Source organism: Micropterus salmoides, unplaced genomic scaffold, assembly GCF_014851395.1.
Source record: "Micropterus salmoides isolate LMB-PRFRI ecotype aquatic unplaced genomic scaffold, ASM1485139v1 Ms_hic_scaffold_17, whole genome shotgun sequence".
Taxonomy (NCBI): domain Eukaryota; kingdom Metazoa; phylum Chordata; class Actinopteri; order Centrarchiformes; family Centrarchidae; genus Micropterus; species Micropterus salmoides.
This window is the reverse complement of record NW_024040817.1, coordinates 8,638,530-8,653,507: the sequence shown is the minus strand read 5'-3', so window position 1 is coordinate 8,653,507 and position 14,978 is coordinate 8,638,530. Positions and strand designations below refer to the sequence as shown.

The following is a 14,978-nucleotide window of genomic DNA, read 5'->3' as shown; positions in this document are numbered from 1 at the left end:
TTGTCCTGACCAGGACCACACCCCTAAATGCAGTGAAGCAACTGCCATGTGATTGGTTGATTAGATAATTGCATTAATGAGAAATTGAAGAGGTGTTCCTAATAATCCTTTAGGGGAGTGTATACCTGGTGTTCTCTCTTGTCTTTGTCGGGTCATTGTATGTTGTCACCCTGTGTAGCAGTGTGTTGCTCCTGTTGTCAGCCTCACTGACTCCACTAGGAGTGCCTAAAGAGGAGCTAGTGGAGGAGGAATCCCAGTTTTTTTGAACTGCTGTCTGTCATGTGGAGGACCGACCCAGAGATGGCTCTGCTCGTGGCATCCTCCAGGTGGAGAAAGACATTTGTTTTTGAGACTGTTTCCAAGTTGTGTTCCGCAACCCCCCAGTGTGTGAAAGCTAGCGCTGCTAGCCGCCAGCCTTAATCCCCGGCCCGCTAGTACTGCTAGCCGCCAGCCTGATCCCCGGCCCGCTAGTGCTGCTAGCCGCCAGCCTGATCCGCCAGTCTCCAGCTCAGCTAGCGCTGCTAGTCCTCAGCCTGTCCCCGGTGCTGCTAGCTCCAGGCCGTCTGTTCCCCAGCCTGTTAAACCCCTAAGGACTTGTTCCCGGCCTGCTAGCCGCAGGGTGGGAGGCTTCTTCCTCACCCGGCCTAGCGCTGCTAGCCGCCCGCCTGGTCATCTCCCTACTGTGTTGGCTCCATCATCTGGACTGGTTGGGGACTGATCCGGACTGATCCCTGGCCCGCTAGCGCTGCTAGCAACCTGCCTGAGCTCGAGCAGACTCGTTTTCACTCATCGGTGGTCCAACCAACACCAGCTCCATTGGTGGCCGATTCCTGTTCTTCGTGCTCTGTCGGTGGACCGACCGGCACCTGCTCCGCCGGTGGTCTGATCGACTCCTATTCCCTCGTCGGTGGTCCGACCAACCGCAGCTCCGTCGGTGGCCCAGCCGATTCCTGCTCCGTTGGTGGTCCGACCAACACCAGTTCCGTTGTTGGCCCAGCCGATTCCAGTTCCTCGTGCTCCATTGGTGGTCCGACTGGCACCAGCTCCGTTGGTGGCCCAGCCGATTCCAGCTCCTCGTGTCCGGGCCATGGTCCCCAGCCCAGCTGTCCAGTCGGTGGTCAGACCGACTCCAGCTCCTCGTGTCCGGTCCATGGTCCCCAGCCCAGATGTCCAGTCGGTGGTCAGACCGACTCCAGCTCCTCGTGTCCGGTCCATGGTCCTCAGCCCAGCTGGCTAGCCGGTGGTCATCAGCCCAGCTGTCTAGCCGGTGGTCATCAGCCCAGCTGCTCAATCCGTGGACCTCAGCCCAGCTGTGCCTCCAGATCACCCAAGCTTTGGGTGCCGACCTCCGGAGAGGTCTTGCCGTCGGCCTCCTGCTCGGCTCCCAAGGGGTTTGCTGCCTCTCTGTTGGCCGTCCTGCCAACCCCTTGAACTCTGTTGCCCCCTTGATCTGCCCGGCCTGTTGGGTCGTCCCCCGGGGCGGCCTCCTGAACATTGTTGCCCCTCTGTTCTACCCGGTCTGTTGGGTTTTGGGGGTCTGTCTTGTCTGTTGTCTAGTGTTCAGTAACCCTTGTCATGTCTGTTACCCCAGTGATCCCTCTGCATGTCTGTCTCTGTTTTCCCCTGCTCTCTCTCTCCCTGCCTGTGCCTCGTTAGCCTCATGTATTTCACCTGTGTTGCTCCCGCCCTGCTCATTAGTCCCTGTGTCAATATATACCTGGTGTTTCTGTCTTGTCTTTGTCGGGTCATTGTATGTTGTCACCCTGTGTAGCAGTGTGTTATGTGTGTATTTGGGTCCTACTACCTGCCTCCACACGACAAACCGTGACAAGCACCTGTTGTTTATTTACTACTTTTGCCTTAATGAATATGCAGTTTGGGGCGTTTCAGTTTTATTGTGCAAGTAATGGGAGGGTTACATGCAAATACATTTACTGACTACATGCAATAGGATCTAACAAGCCTAAAAGCAATTTCATGTGAGTGCAACAGCATCTGTATTTAATACGTTTGAATGGAAGGGCCTGGAAGAGGAGATAGCAAAGCGACTGTGCTGGCATTTCCTCGGGTCTGGTTCATTTCAGCATACTGAAGCTGTTTCTGCTGGGGTTTCCCAAATGAGTTTTTCAGGTGTGCTGCAAAGGCCTTTAAATGGTCTCTCAGTCTAGTTCTGTAGGCTACACAATCATGGGGAAGACTGCTGACTTGACAGCTGTCCAAAAGACGACCATTGACACCTTGCACAAGGAGGGCAAGACACAAAAGGTCATTGCTAAAGAGGCTGGCTGTTCACAGAGCTCTGTGTCCAAGCACATTAATAGAGAGGCGAAGGGAAGGAAAAGATGTGGTAGAAAAACGTGTACAAGCAATAGGGATAACCGCACCCTGGAGAAGATTGTGAAACAAAACCCATTCAAAAATGTGGGGGAGATTCACAGAGTGGACTGCAGCTGGAGTCAGTGCTTGTGTTGGTCCACTGTGTTTTCTGAGGTCCAAGGTCAACGCAGCCGTCTACCAGGCAGTTTTAGAGCACTTCATGCTTCCTGCTGCTGACCAATTTTATGGGATGCAGATTTCATTTTCCAACAGGACTTGGCACCTGCACACAGTGACAAAGCTACTAGTACCTGGTTTAAGGACCAGGGTATCCCTGTTCTTAATTGGCCAGCAAACTCGCCTGACCTTAACTCTATAGAAAATCGATGGGGTATTGTGAAGAGGAAGGCCACTATCAGAGCAACCTGGGCTCTCATAACACCTGAGCAGTGCCACAGACTGATCGACTCCATGCCACGCCGCATTGCTGCAGTAATTCAGGCAAAAGGAGCCCCAACTAAGTATTGAGTGCTGTACATGCTCATACTTATCATGTTCATACTTTTCAGTTGGCCAACATTTCTAAAAATCCTTTTTTTGTATATATAAATTTGGAGTTTCAATGTGATACCCAAATTAACTAAAATAAAATAGGCAATATAGACTTGTAACATTTCTGAGAAAGTTATGTCCCAGAGGTTTCACCCAAGTGTGTGTAGTTGAACTGTTGTCTTGATTTATTTTGTTCTGTTTTTGTAGACACAAATACTTCATCTGACACTACCGGAACAGGTCTGTCTGTCTGTCTAGTTCAAATTATTTTCTCCAAGCAGCCTAATCCTTCTACAGAAAGTGTACACAGCAACATGCTATTGAAAAGTACCTAATGAGTAATGACTCTGTACTTGCTCTGTCTGCCTTACACATCACCTGTGTGCTCTGCATGCAGCCAGCTTTATGTTGTAGAAAAGCAAAACCATGATGTTCACAAGATCTAATGAAGCCTATATTTACATCCACTACTGTCAGTAACTGCCTTTAATCTGACCTGAGACAACTCATATATTTCCATGCCAAGATTGAGTCCAGTGAATGATGCTTCCATGGTTGAATCTTGTTAGATAACATCTTAGTGCCGTAGTTGTTCAGAATTACAGCCACAGAGCATGGACATTACAGTCTCCTGTGTAGACTACCCCCACACATGAATAGCATAAAGATATTTTACTCATTGGGCTCTTTGAGGATGTAAATATTAATTGAAATTGAACATTTAATAGTCTTTCCTCTGAATCATCTTTCACTGGACCACTCTTTAATAACCTTTGAATTCTTATTACTGGACTACACGCCGTTAGGCAAATATTACTACACTAGATGTCGATCTGATGGTGCTGTAACTGAATGTAACTCCTAACAAACTAAAGGGAAGGACTTTTTTTAACAGATGTCCCATGATGCACTGAGCACCTCCATTCTTCTCTCCCTCTCTAACTGTATGCATTCTTATCCCATTAATGCATGTCACTAACTCGACTTCTTCCCTCTCACGTAGTTTTGTGCTTTCTCGTCTCTCTCCTTCTGTTATTGTCTTCAGGTATTTCTGCCTCCAGAGCTGCAGAGTGGATCTCTGGTATTATTATTATCATCACTATTGCTATCATTACTGCTACTATTATTCGGTTTCATTAATATTTGTATTATTAACATTACCTGTTATCTCTATGTGTTGTGCTACTGTGTTTTCTCTTCCTTCCTGCTCCATTTTACTTTATGAAAGCCATGTTTCATCACTGTGTGTCCCTGAGGTACCACATGCCTGTCTGCCCTCTAAACTAGGAGAAAAGTGAAAGAAAATTCAAAGTATAGCCTCTTTCAGACACACCCCTTATGTTAATTTAATGTCAGTTAACGTGTCATTCTCATGTCTGAATAATAAAGTCACTTTTATGTAAAGATCATGAAGGTAATTTCACTGGATCAGACTTAACTTTGTGTAACACTTTCAGCACAAGTCTGAATTACATTCTGTCAGATTGACATAAAGACCACAGCAACACAGAAAAAGAGGGAAATGTGTTTCTTCAAAGATCATTGTGAAGCTTATTTCATTACTTCAGTTTTGGTCAATAGCTACATTTGTGGTACATTGCAGAGAAAGAGAACATGATTTTATTTTATTATTTGTCTTGTTTAAAATGCTGTAGGAATTATAGTAACAAACCAAAATGTAAAATATTTCCACTTTTCAGCATTCATTAATGTCCTTTAAAGTTGTTTCTGATTTTTAAATGATTACAAGAATTTAGGGACATGGAGACATTTTCTTTCTCTTATGCTTGTGCAGACTTTGGCTTGTCGCGGCTAGGGTGGACAGTCATGGGGCTCCACCTACTGTACCCATAGAGTCCAGTAGAGGGCGGAGCCCTAGTTCTATGAGCACAGGCGGAGCCTTTTACCAATGAGCCCTGCCGCTCTTACACCATCTTCTGAAGAGGCGGTCGGATGCTGAGGCATAGGGCCTACTCCTGTAATACATTATTTTAGTGTACTGTAATCATACATTTTGTTACATCTTGGGAAGGTTAGCTCTTCTGGATTAACATGTAAGCCTTACTGTTTCTGCACCACAGTCTATTATAAACCACATAATACATAAAGTTTACAAAGTTACAAAATTACATGCCCAGCAGAAAACATCTGGCCATCATCTGTCCCGACTCCCGGCTTCATTGAATGAAGATCCACAGGCTGTCGGCTCGTGCAAAATAATGTGTGTTCCTCCATTTTTCCAAATTTCACTTCTCTTCTTATTTCTAATAAACCAGATGACTACTCAGAGACTGTTTATTATTATTGATATTATTTCCTCTTCTTCTTCTTTGTACACATTCAATGTAGCGACAAGCGTCAGAAGAGGAACAACAACGTAGTGACGAAACGCGCTCTGTATCTGTACACCCATGGTGTATGTAGATAGAAATGACTCATTCTAAGGTAATAAAAACATAACGGTTCATTATGTAAGGTCTTTACATGCCACTGAAAACATAGTTGGATCTTGGATGGATCTTATATTGCACTTCTGTCAATACATCTTCAGAAATATTATACACTGAACCTTTAAGTCCTCGCTGCGCATTGTAGCATGAAGTCAAACGCACCAAAGAACGTGTCCCATGGCCTTTATGTGACCTTTCTTTGCTTCTTCAGTTTGTTGATCAGCAAAAAGTCCTGCAAATGACTTATACTGTACTCTGGTTGGTTAGAGCTTGTGCACAACTGGCTGGTTGCAGCGTGACTTCTTTAATCCTGCGAGCTCACTGAAAAGCAAGTGCACGTGTGAGGCTGATCCTAGAGCACAATCCAGTCTAGGAGATCACAGCTATACAACTCATTTTCATTCAGTAAATATACCAAATGTGGTATATGTTTTCCTTTACATGGACTTTCTTATAGATTTAAAGCCAATAAAACACATTTTATCTCTCACTTTTAAGTCTAACATCATTGAAGTTTTAATGATGTTCATCTTTGATTATTTTTCTGCACACAGTATTTTCTTTGACACCAGAAGCTTCAGTGCCTCGGCACAGACAGGAGAGATAGGCTAACAACCATGGCTCTTCAAAATGTGCAAATCATGTCAGAGGCCTGTGCAACTGGATTTGATGTTTTTGTTGTTATTTTTATCTGGTGTTTTCAATTTGCGGTAACTTTGACTATTGCAAAGTTTTGACTGAACTTTGACATTTGGCCAAAACTATTGGTTTTCGCTGTTGGAGGGATTTTTAGAATGTAATTGTAAAATGTTACAATATTTGTGCTAGATGACATTTGGAAGCAGAGGATATGACAACAGTGACGTGGCCTATTAAGGAATTGTTTTGGTCAAAGTTTAGAGAAATGTTAACTGTTTCCTGCAAGTAATTTTCTCCTGCATCCTTTGCACTCTGCTCATTGGACTATTACACTATTGTCTCAATCTGTTTTGTTTATAGTGTGTATATATGTGTTCTCTATACTGTAGACTGTGTTTGTTTTTATTACTGTATTATTGTGTTATTTTATAATAAGCACATCGTGAGCATTGTACAATCCAGAGTCAAATTCCTCGTATGTGTACATATACCTGGCAATAAAGCTGATTCTGAACTGTTTGTATACACTGTTGGAGGGGTTTTTAGACTAAACTTTCTCCAAATTGTTACAGGAAAATGTTTCCAAATGTGGGCCACAAACTGAATAACTAATTAGGTAGTAGAAGTCATGACAACGGTGAACTAATGTATTGTATAATGTATTACTTCGGTAATAAGTTAATATAAAATATTCTACAAATAAAGAAAAGGTAAAGTTTGTATTTGTAACAACTATCATTATTATTAATATATTGTATATTGCATTATTATTAATATATTGTATTATAATATTATTATTTATATTATAGTAACCTACCGGGGTATTTGTGTTCATACCATCACTAAGAACATCACAAACCGCTTATGTATCTTTCAGGACCTTTGCATCGCTCACAGCCCGTCTTTACCACAAAAAAAGCTTTAGGCGCAACAGAAATCAGACGGCGGCTGGCGGCTCACGTTAACGCTATCTTCAGCAGCCTCACATTCCTGCTCCGTAGCCTACTTCAAATCGTCCTACAAAACATTATTCATGGTCTAGTCAGCAGCAGGTTTAATATAACTTTTTCATATAGGCCTACATGACTCATATATATCCCGCATGTCTCTCCATCCTTTGCCACATGCTAAAATAATTTAATTTCACTTTCGTTAATAACCTTATCCGGCCAGTTTTACCGAGTTATAAGTGACGTTGATGCTCAGCCTAAATTTCCATTGGCTCAGATGGAAGTGTTTACGCCTTCATTTCACCCTTGGTGCTCGTACTGTAAGTACGGTATCTTTCTCAGGATAAAGAAACATGTCAACCCATTTGTGTTTTTTATAGGAAAAATCGAAGCTTTTGATGCGACAGGTCACAATGAAGACCCTGGTTTTCCTGGCTCTTTTGGAAGTATGCATACATTGCGCGGCAGCTGGTAAGTTAACAAGGTTTTAAATCGGTTGATTGTACACAAAAACTTCCTGTCTGTATAGTTTGGCCTATTCGTAGGCCTACTACATAATTTGATGTTTAATTCCAGGACTACCTTGTTGGTTATAAAAATGGTAAGCTAAAAAAGTTGTTAAAAAACACCAACAAGTCAGTTGATGTTGGTTTTATGGATGTTAACGGCTGCTGGACACAGTTATATTAAACAAGTTTTATTACAGGTAGGTAACGTTAAGCTTATTAACCCTTATTATTTTCTGATATTAGTTTACTGCAGATTTATCGTAGGCTATCGGTCCAATCTCACCGGCAACTTTATTAGGTACACCAGTTCAACTGCTTGTTAACATAAACAGCTAATGAGCCAATCACATGGCAGCAACTCAATGCATTAAGCAATGTTTCCTAACCCTCTCCTGGAGGCACACTAGTCCTGCATGTTTTAGATCTCTCCCTGCTCCCACACAGCTGATTTAACAGCTTTAGCAGTTCATAACGAGATGATCATTTGAATCAGCTGTGTGGGAGCAGGGAGAGATCTAAAACATGCAAGACTAGTGTGCCTGTAGGAGAGGGTTGGGAAACACTGCATTAAGGATGGTAGACGTGGTTGAGACAACTTGCTGAAGTTCAAACCGAGCATCAGAATGGGGAAGAAGTGATGTAAGTGACTTTGAACGTGGCATGGTTGTTGGTGCCAGACGGGTTCATCTGAGTATTTCAGGAAATGCTGATCTACTGGGATTTTCACACACAACCATCTCTAAGGTTTATAGAGAATGGTACGAAAAAGAGAAAATATCCAGTGAGCGGCAGTTGGTGGACGAAAATGCCTTGTTGATGTCAGAGGTCAGAAGAGAATGGGCAGACTGGTTCGAGATGACCGAAAGGCAACTGTAACTCAAATAACCACTTGTTACAACCAAGGTATGCAGAATACCATCTCTGAAAGCACAACATGTCGAACCTTGAAGCAGGTGGGCTACAGCAGCAGAAGACCACACCGGGTGCCACTCCTGTCAGCTAAGAACTGGAAACTCACCAAAACTGGACAATAGAAGATTGGAAAAGCGTTGCCTGGTCTGATGAGTCTCGATTTCAGCTGCGACTTTCAGATGCTAAGGTCAGAATTTGGCGTAAAATACATGAAACCATGGATCCATCTTGCCTTGTATCAACAGCTCAGGCTGCTGGTGGTGGTGTAATGGTGTGGGAGATATTTTCTTGGCACATTTGGGCCCCTCAGTACTTTCTGAGCATCGTTTAAACACGACAGCCTACCAGAGTGTTGTTGCTGACAGTGTCCATTCCTTTATGACCACAGTGTACTCATCTTCTGATGGCTGCTTCCAGCAGGATAATGCACCATGTCACAAAGCTCAAATCATCTCAAACTGGTTTCTTGAACATGAACAATGAGTTCACTGAACTGAAGATCCCAATCCAATAGAGCACCTTTGGGATGTGGTGTGTTTGTTTAGTGCAGCTTAACAGAAATATAATGTACATGCATTCAGACTGCAGGAGGTTTCTGATAAACAATAATTCAATTGGCAAAATTCTAGAGTAAATGATGGGAACCACAGGTTTCCTTACATTGAAGTCACTACAATGTGCCGCCATGTTTCTACAGTGGCCTAAATTGACACACTGCTCTACAGAGCACGTTTCGTCAACTACGTTTGAATACATACAAGAAGAAGTAATAGTAGTCTGGTTTGTTAGAAATAAGAAGAGAAGTGAAATTTGGACAAAAAGAGGACAACCATTTTATTTAGCAGATATAAGAGCCGAAGGAGCGTGTCGGCTACCATAGCTTCATCTCCGCTCTTGGAAAGGGAGGGATGAGCGGTGGCTGATGGTGCATTCATGTGGTGTCAGAATAATCCCAACAAATTCCTCCTTAATTTAAGAAAATAGAGGAATAAAGTGTACATGGGACATGAAGAAGTATACAGAACAGTAAACAAATATTTAAGAAGACACAAATTATAAAAACTATGCCAAGGGTAGTCTGTATTATATAAAGATATTAAAAGAGCCTTTTTGTTGTTGAATTTAGAAATTAAATTGCTTTGATAATGCTAATCCAACACATCTTTGTTTTAGCGCCCATGTTGATTCCACATTCTGACTTTAAGAGCACATGAACCGCAATAGCGCAACTGTTTACTTTTAAAACGCGTCTTAAGAAACATCTTTTTATACAAGCTTTTTTATAACATGTTGTGCTGAGTTTTTAATGCATTTTATCTGCATTGTTTTATACAGTGATGTGTATATTGTTTGTGAGGTGACCTTGGGTGTTATGAAAGGCGCCATTAAATAAAATGCATTATTATTATTATTATTATTATTATTATGAACACACGTAAGTTGAAAGAACAAGTTCAAAACTTGGGAAATGAGACCATCCGAGGAGCACGTGAATGCGCAGTGAGCCGCTGGTTGAAATTCTCAATCCTCAAAACTAGATGCCACTAAAACTTGCACACTAAACCTTTAAGAGATCTTAAATATAGAATTGTGTCTGTTAACATTTATCTGGTATTGTCATAAAATACAGTATATTGGTTATTGAAGACATTGTTAAGATAAAATGTCGTTGTTGATTGTCGTTATAACCAATATTTATACTTAAATGTAATCCACAAATCCTCTGACAACAAGATAAAGAATAAAGTCATTGGTTACTTGAATATGAAAATGACAACAGTAAAACAACCCACTTTAAAACTGTTTAAGGAAAACTGCTGCAGGATTTATCTTTAAGTAATAATAATTCAAAACCTTGGAAGAAGAAACACAAGTTGTAATTGGTGACAATTTATAGTATAAAATAGAGACCATAGATGACGTAATAGAATCAAACAGAAAATAATCTGTTGAATATAGCAAATAAAATTAGAATCACATGCAGCGTATTAGTTCAGAGGTTTGTGATTTCAGATTTCAATCTACACGATAATGAAGAGTGACTAGATAAAGCATCCTGAAGAATAAACGACTCCGCTAACTGGAAACTAAACTGCTGTTTCACTTCATGTTGAGATATCCAGCACTAGAAAACATTTTTGTGTTTATTGACTTCACAACAGAGATTATTAAGGTGTCTTGAATGTTCTGTTGTTATTTTTCATTGTGTTCAGTGATTTTATAAAACTGTGATATAAAAACTAACATCATGACATGAACCCTTTCTTACAGTGACTCACTCTCTGAAGTATTTCTACACTGCGTCTACTGGAGTTCCAAACTTCCCAGAGTTTGTGACTGTTGGGTTGGTTGATGAAGTTCAGATGTTTCACTATGACAGTAACACCAGGAGAGCAGAACCTAAACAGGACTGGATGAGCAGAGTCACAGCAGATGATCCTCAGTACTTGGAGAGGCAGACTCAGAGATTGATTGACATACAGGAGCTGTTCAAAGGCAACATTGACATTGCAAAGCTGCGCTTCAACCAAACTGGAGGTTTGTTTATGTTTCACCTTCTACTGTTATACTCTTGTTTATATTTTCATCCTGTATTTTAGTAAACATCCACTCTAAAAACAAATGTTTAGTCTTAACAAAACGAGTAACAGTTTTCATGAATCTTTTTGAGTTATTACAACTTCTAAAATTATATTGCATAAACAAACTACATTGAGTTAGGAGTTTTTCCTCTACAATCAAAGGCAATTTTTATTACCACTTAATTATTGGTAGCTTAAGAACAAGTGTTTATGTTTATTACTCGTAAAAATTAGGGTTTCTACAACTAGTTTTTCCACATTATTCTATTCAAAAGTAATTTTTATGTTGTTTTTCATTACTATTATCATGAACACACAGTTTAAGTTGAAAACCATTATAAAAATTAAGTAACTCGAATTAGATTTTTTTCAGTGTTTAAAAAAAATAATTAATTACAGTTCTCATGTAGCTTTTAAGAACAACAACAACATTTTTTAATTAACTGCAGTCAGGTATTCGAACACATTGTATTTAAATCCGGACAAAAAAAGACAGCACAAAATGTAGATTGGCCCAAAAATTATAAATAAACATATGACAATATTGGCATGATAAATCATCACAGCAATTTGGGCTTAAGACCATAGTGCCAAATGTGTTAAATCTTTAAAAAGTTAACATCACATTAAATATCTTATAAAACTATAGTAACAAAGTTCCAAGCTTTCAATGACCACCACCAACTTTCTCACAACCTGCAGCTTTTTCACAGTGAAGTAAAGACCGTTTAGATCAATTTCACACAGACGGGATTTATAAACAGTTGCAGTCCCTCTCAGGGCTCTACAGTGAGACCATTTTGATTGCTGGCTATTTAGTTATATCAGGTGCCTTTTGTTGAAACATGTTAAACTTTTCATAAAATCGATGTTCATCATTCACTTTGCGTAAACTGAGAAATCCCAGCCTAAATGGGGTGTGACATACTAAAATACCTAAAATAAACACATTCATATTAAGATTAATGTTAATAAGCACTATATGCTCATAATATTCAGCCTGACATAAGAAAAATGCAACCCAGTTATTTTAACAGCTGCTACAGGCTGTGTGAAGTGGACTTCGGAGAAAAACAATACAACACTTTTCAAAGCGGTGCGAACTATCACATCTTAAAAGCCAACAACAAGTAGTAGCCTAGTATTGCCAACTTCAATCAGTCTCTGTAGGATGCATCACTGCAGCAAACATAAAAGCAGCCTTTAAAACAGTCTGTGGGATCTCCTAAGGATGGTCATTTTCCAAGAGAATTGATTGGTCAGTAGGCGGTGTTTTATAGAGGTGATCTCTTATCTGCTGTGAAGCAGGTTACCTGCTCGGTGTAACTTACCATGGCGATCTACCACGGTAAGAAGTGAACCACGTTTGTCGTACTTAAAAACAAAAACAAAGTTAACACCAAAGTTATCTCTCTAAGCTCAAATCCTGCTTTGTGGTACAGGCCCCTGGTGTTTGTGGATCAGTGTGTCTCTGTGTTGAAGATGTGATATCAACTGATGATAGATGACTGCGCTGTAATCTCTCTGGTTTACTGATGTCTCTCTCTCAGGTTTCCACATTTACCAGAACATGTACGGCTGCGAGTGGGACGATGAGACTGAAGAGGTTAGAGGTTATGATCAGCATGGTTATGATGGAGAAGACTTCATAGCATTTGACCCGAAGACAGAGACATGGACTGCTCCAACACCACAGGCTTTCATTACCAAACAAAAGGTTGAACATGACAAAGCTTTGATTGCATATGACAAGAACTACTTCACCCAGGAGTGCGGTGACTGGCTGAAGAAGTATGTGGACTATGGGAGGAGCTCTCTGCTGAGAAAAGGTAGAATCACATGACCTGATGCAGTTTCATGGACACAAAAATGTTAATAAGAAACAGCAACATTAAAATAAAATATGAACCAACACACAGACCCACTTTGTTTGCACACATTTCTTTTTCTTTCATTTTCTATCACCTTTCTTAATCTCTGTCTTTACAACATTTTCTTACACATTTATCACCACCCTCTCCCTCAGTTTTCTCTCTACCTCTATCTTTCTCTCACTCATTGTCCTCTTACCTTTCTAATCAACCTCGTCTTTTACCCCTTTGTGCTGCTCTTCTTTTCTTAATTACACTTCAGTGAGGTTTATTTGCATTTATAGTATTTGTGTTACTGAGACATTTAAAATACATTAAGCATGAATGATAATATTAATAAACAGTAAATCATAATAAAGAAACTCTCTCTCTCTCTCTCTCCCCCCCTCCCCCCCCAGACCTTCCCTCAGTGTCTCTCCTCCAGAAGACTCCCTCCTCTCCAGTCAGCTGCCACGCTACAGGTTTCTACCCTGACAGAGTCACGATGTTCTGGAGGAAAGATGGAGAGGAGCTTCATGAGGACGTGGACCACGGAGAGATTCTCCCCAACAACGATGGATCCTTCCAGATGAGTGTTGACCTGAATCCTCCAACTGGAGACTGGGAGAAGTACGAATGTGTGTTTCAGCTCGCTGGTGCGAAGGACGACATCGTCACCAAACTGGAGAAATCAAAGATCAGAATCAACGGAGGTAAGACTGGAATCAGATGTTTTTTCTGTCTGTTTACTGACCTTTGATTAAAGAACAACCTTTGTAATTATTTTAGTTTTTAAATCAGGGCAAAAAACTTTTCAGACCGTGTAAACATATTAATGTGTAACCACAGTTCATTGATGTTTGGTGCTGTATTGACTTCTGATCAGTTTTAGAAGACGAGTAGATGAATTATTGAATAACTGGACAAATGTTTGTATCAATCAATAAATCAGTATGATGATGTGATTGTCAGCAGCTCTCATTGTGCCAGAAACCAACATATTAGACAGACACAGGGTTCCCACGGTCTTTGAATTCCTTGAAAGCTTGTAGGGTGAACAAATCATGGTCTTGAAAGTTTTTGAATGAGTCATTGAAAGTACTTGAATGTACTTTCCTTGAAAGTACCAATTCTCTGAAAATGATTTCAGAGAATTGGAGATAGACATTAAATGAACACCAGGACAAACGAACATATTCTGGTTGGCAGATGGATTTTCCTGCTTCATCTGAACAGGTTGTGACTGTGTTTTGTTGTTTTCTGCAGGGAATCCCTCTGACATGACTGTCATCATCGTCATTGTTGCAGTGGTTGTTCTTGCTCTTGTCGCCATCGCTGTCATTGGATACTTCATTTACAAAAAGAACAAAGGTGAGAGACCAAAACAAAAACGTCTTTTTTAATAAAGTCATACATTTATAACTGCAACAACATAAATAATTTGTCTTTTCTTTTTATTTCAGCCAAACGCCCTCCATCTCGTGAGTAAAACTTGTTTTCATTCAGTTTTCTCTGACCTGACTCCTGCAGTATTGGCTGTTTGTAAAACTCAGTGTCAGAGCAGGATGTGGACTAACAGTGTGTTTCTGACCTTACAGCTGTAAGCAACCCTGAAGTTTTGGAGGAGCTGAATCCAAAAGCCTAAATGACAAACACGCCACCCTGAACACAGTGAATTGCTTCATACGGGACATGAATTTTATACTTGTTAAACCAGCTGTAAACTTTGAGATTGTTTCTTTATCTGTAAAACTTCTGTGACATGTTGTAGTTGTAAAGAAAAGAACAAAGGTGAAACTTTTTATATTTAGATGTAAATTTAATATTAAATATTAAAAACTCAAATATTAACCTTTAGAGAAACAGTGACACAGATTTATTTAATTGGTGTTGATCCAAATTAAAACAAATGACTTCAAAAGCATAAAAGGTAAATACTTGTTTTTTTAACATTTAAGTGACTAAATCATTGATATTTTAAATGTAAATGTGTTGCTTTGTGGAATTGAACATTTCTGGTAAATTATTTAGTTTTGTAGTTTATCTAATTGTAGGTTTATGGATAACTTTTACATTGGATCAAGAAACATCCTCCTCTGTAAACTGGGAATTCATTGATTATTGATCACCTTTTATAAACTGATAGAATCAGGGTTGGGATTGAGGAGTAAATGCTTATTGAATGCCTTACAATGAAAACCAATTTTAAAAATTAGTT

The 14,978-nt window shown here is 40.3% G+C and overlaps 1 protein-coding gene across 2 annotated transcripts in view; it reads left to right on the top strand.

Annotated features, from left to right (window-relative positions):
- The window catches only part of LOC119907864 (class I histocompatibility antigen, F10 alpha chain-like), a 23,090-nt gene extending 8,112 nt beyond the window's left edge, over positions 1 to 14,978 (top strand). The window contains exons 1-8 of one of the 2 annotated variants that reach the window (XM_038725551.1): positions 7,207 to 7,378; positions 10,600 to 10,866; positions 12,461 to 12,739; positions 13,180 to 13,473; positions 14,027 to 14,131; positions 14,224 to 14,241; positions 14,359 to 14,431; positions 14,815 to 14,978. In XM_038725551.1, the coding sequence (XP_038581479.1) occupies positions 7,306 to 7,378; positions 10,600 to 10,866; positions 12,461 to 12,739; positions 13,180 to 13,473; positions 14,027 to 14,131; positions 14,224 to 14,241; positions 14,359 to 14,405 (1,083 nt within the window). In that variant the 5' untranslated portion in view covers positions 7,207 to 7,305 and the 3' untranslated portion in view covers positions 14,406 to 14,431; positions 14,815 to 14,978. Of the gene's footprint in view, positions 1 to 7,206; positions 7,379 to 10,599; positions 10,867 to 12,460; positions 12,740 to 13,179; positions 13,474 to 14,026; positions 14,132 to 14,223; positions 14,242 to 14,358; positions 14,432 to 14,814 lie in introns of those variants that run through there. The other variant, XM_038725553.1, reaches the window with a different exon arrangement.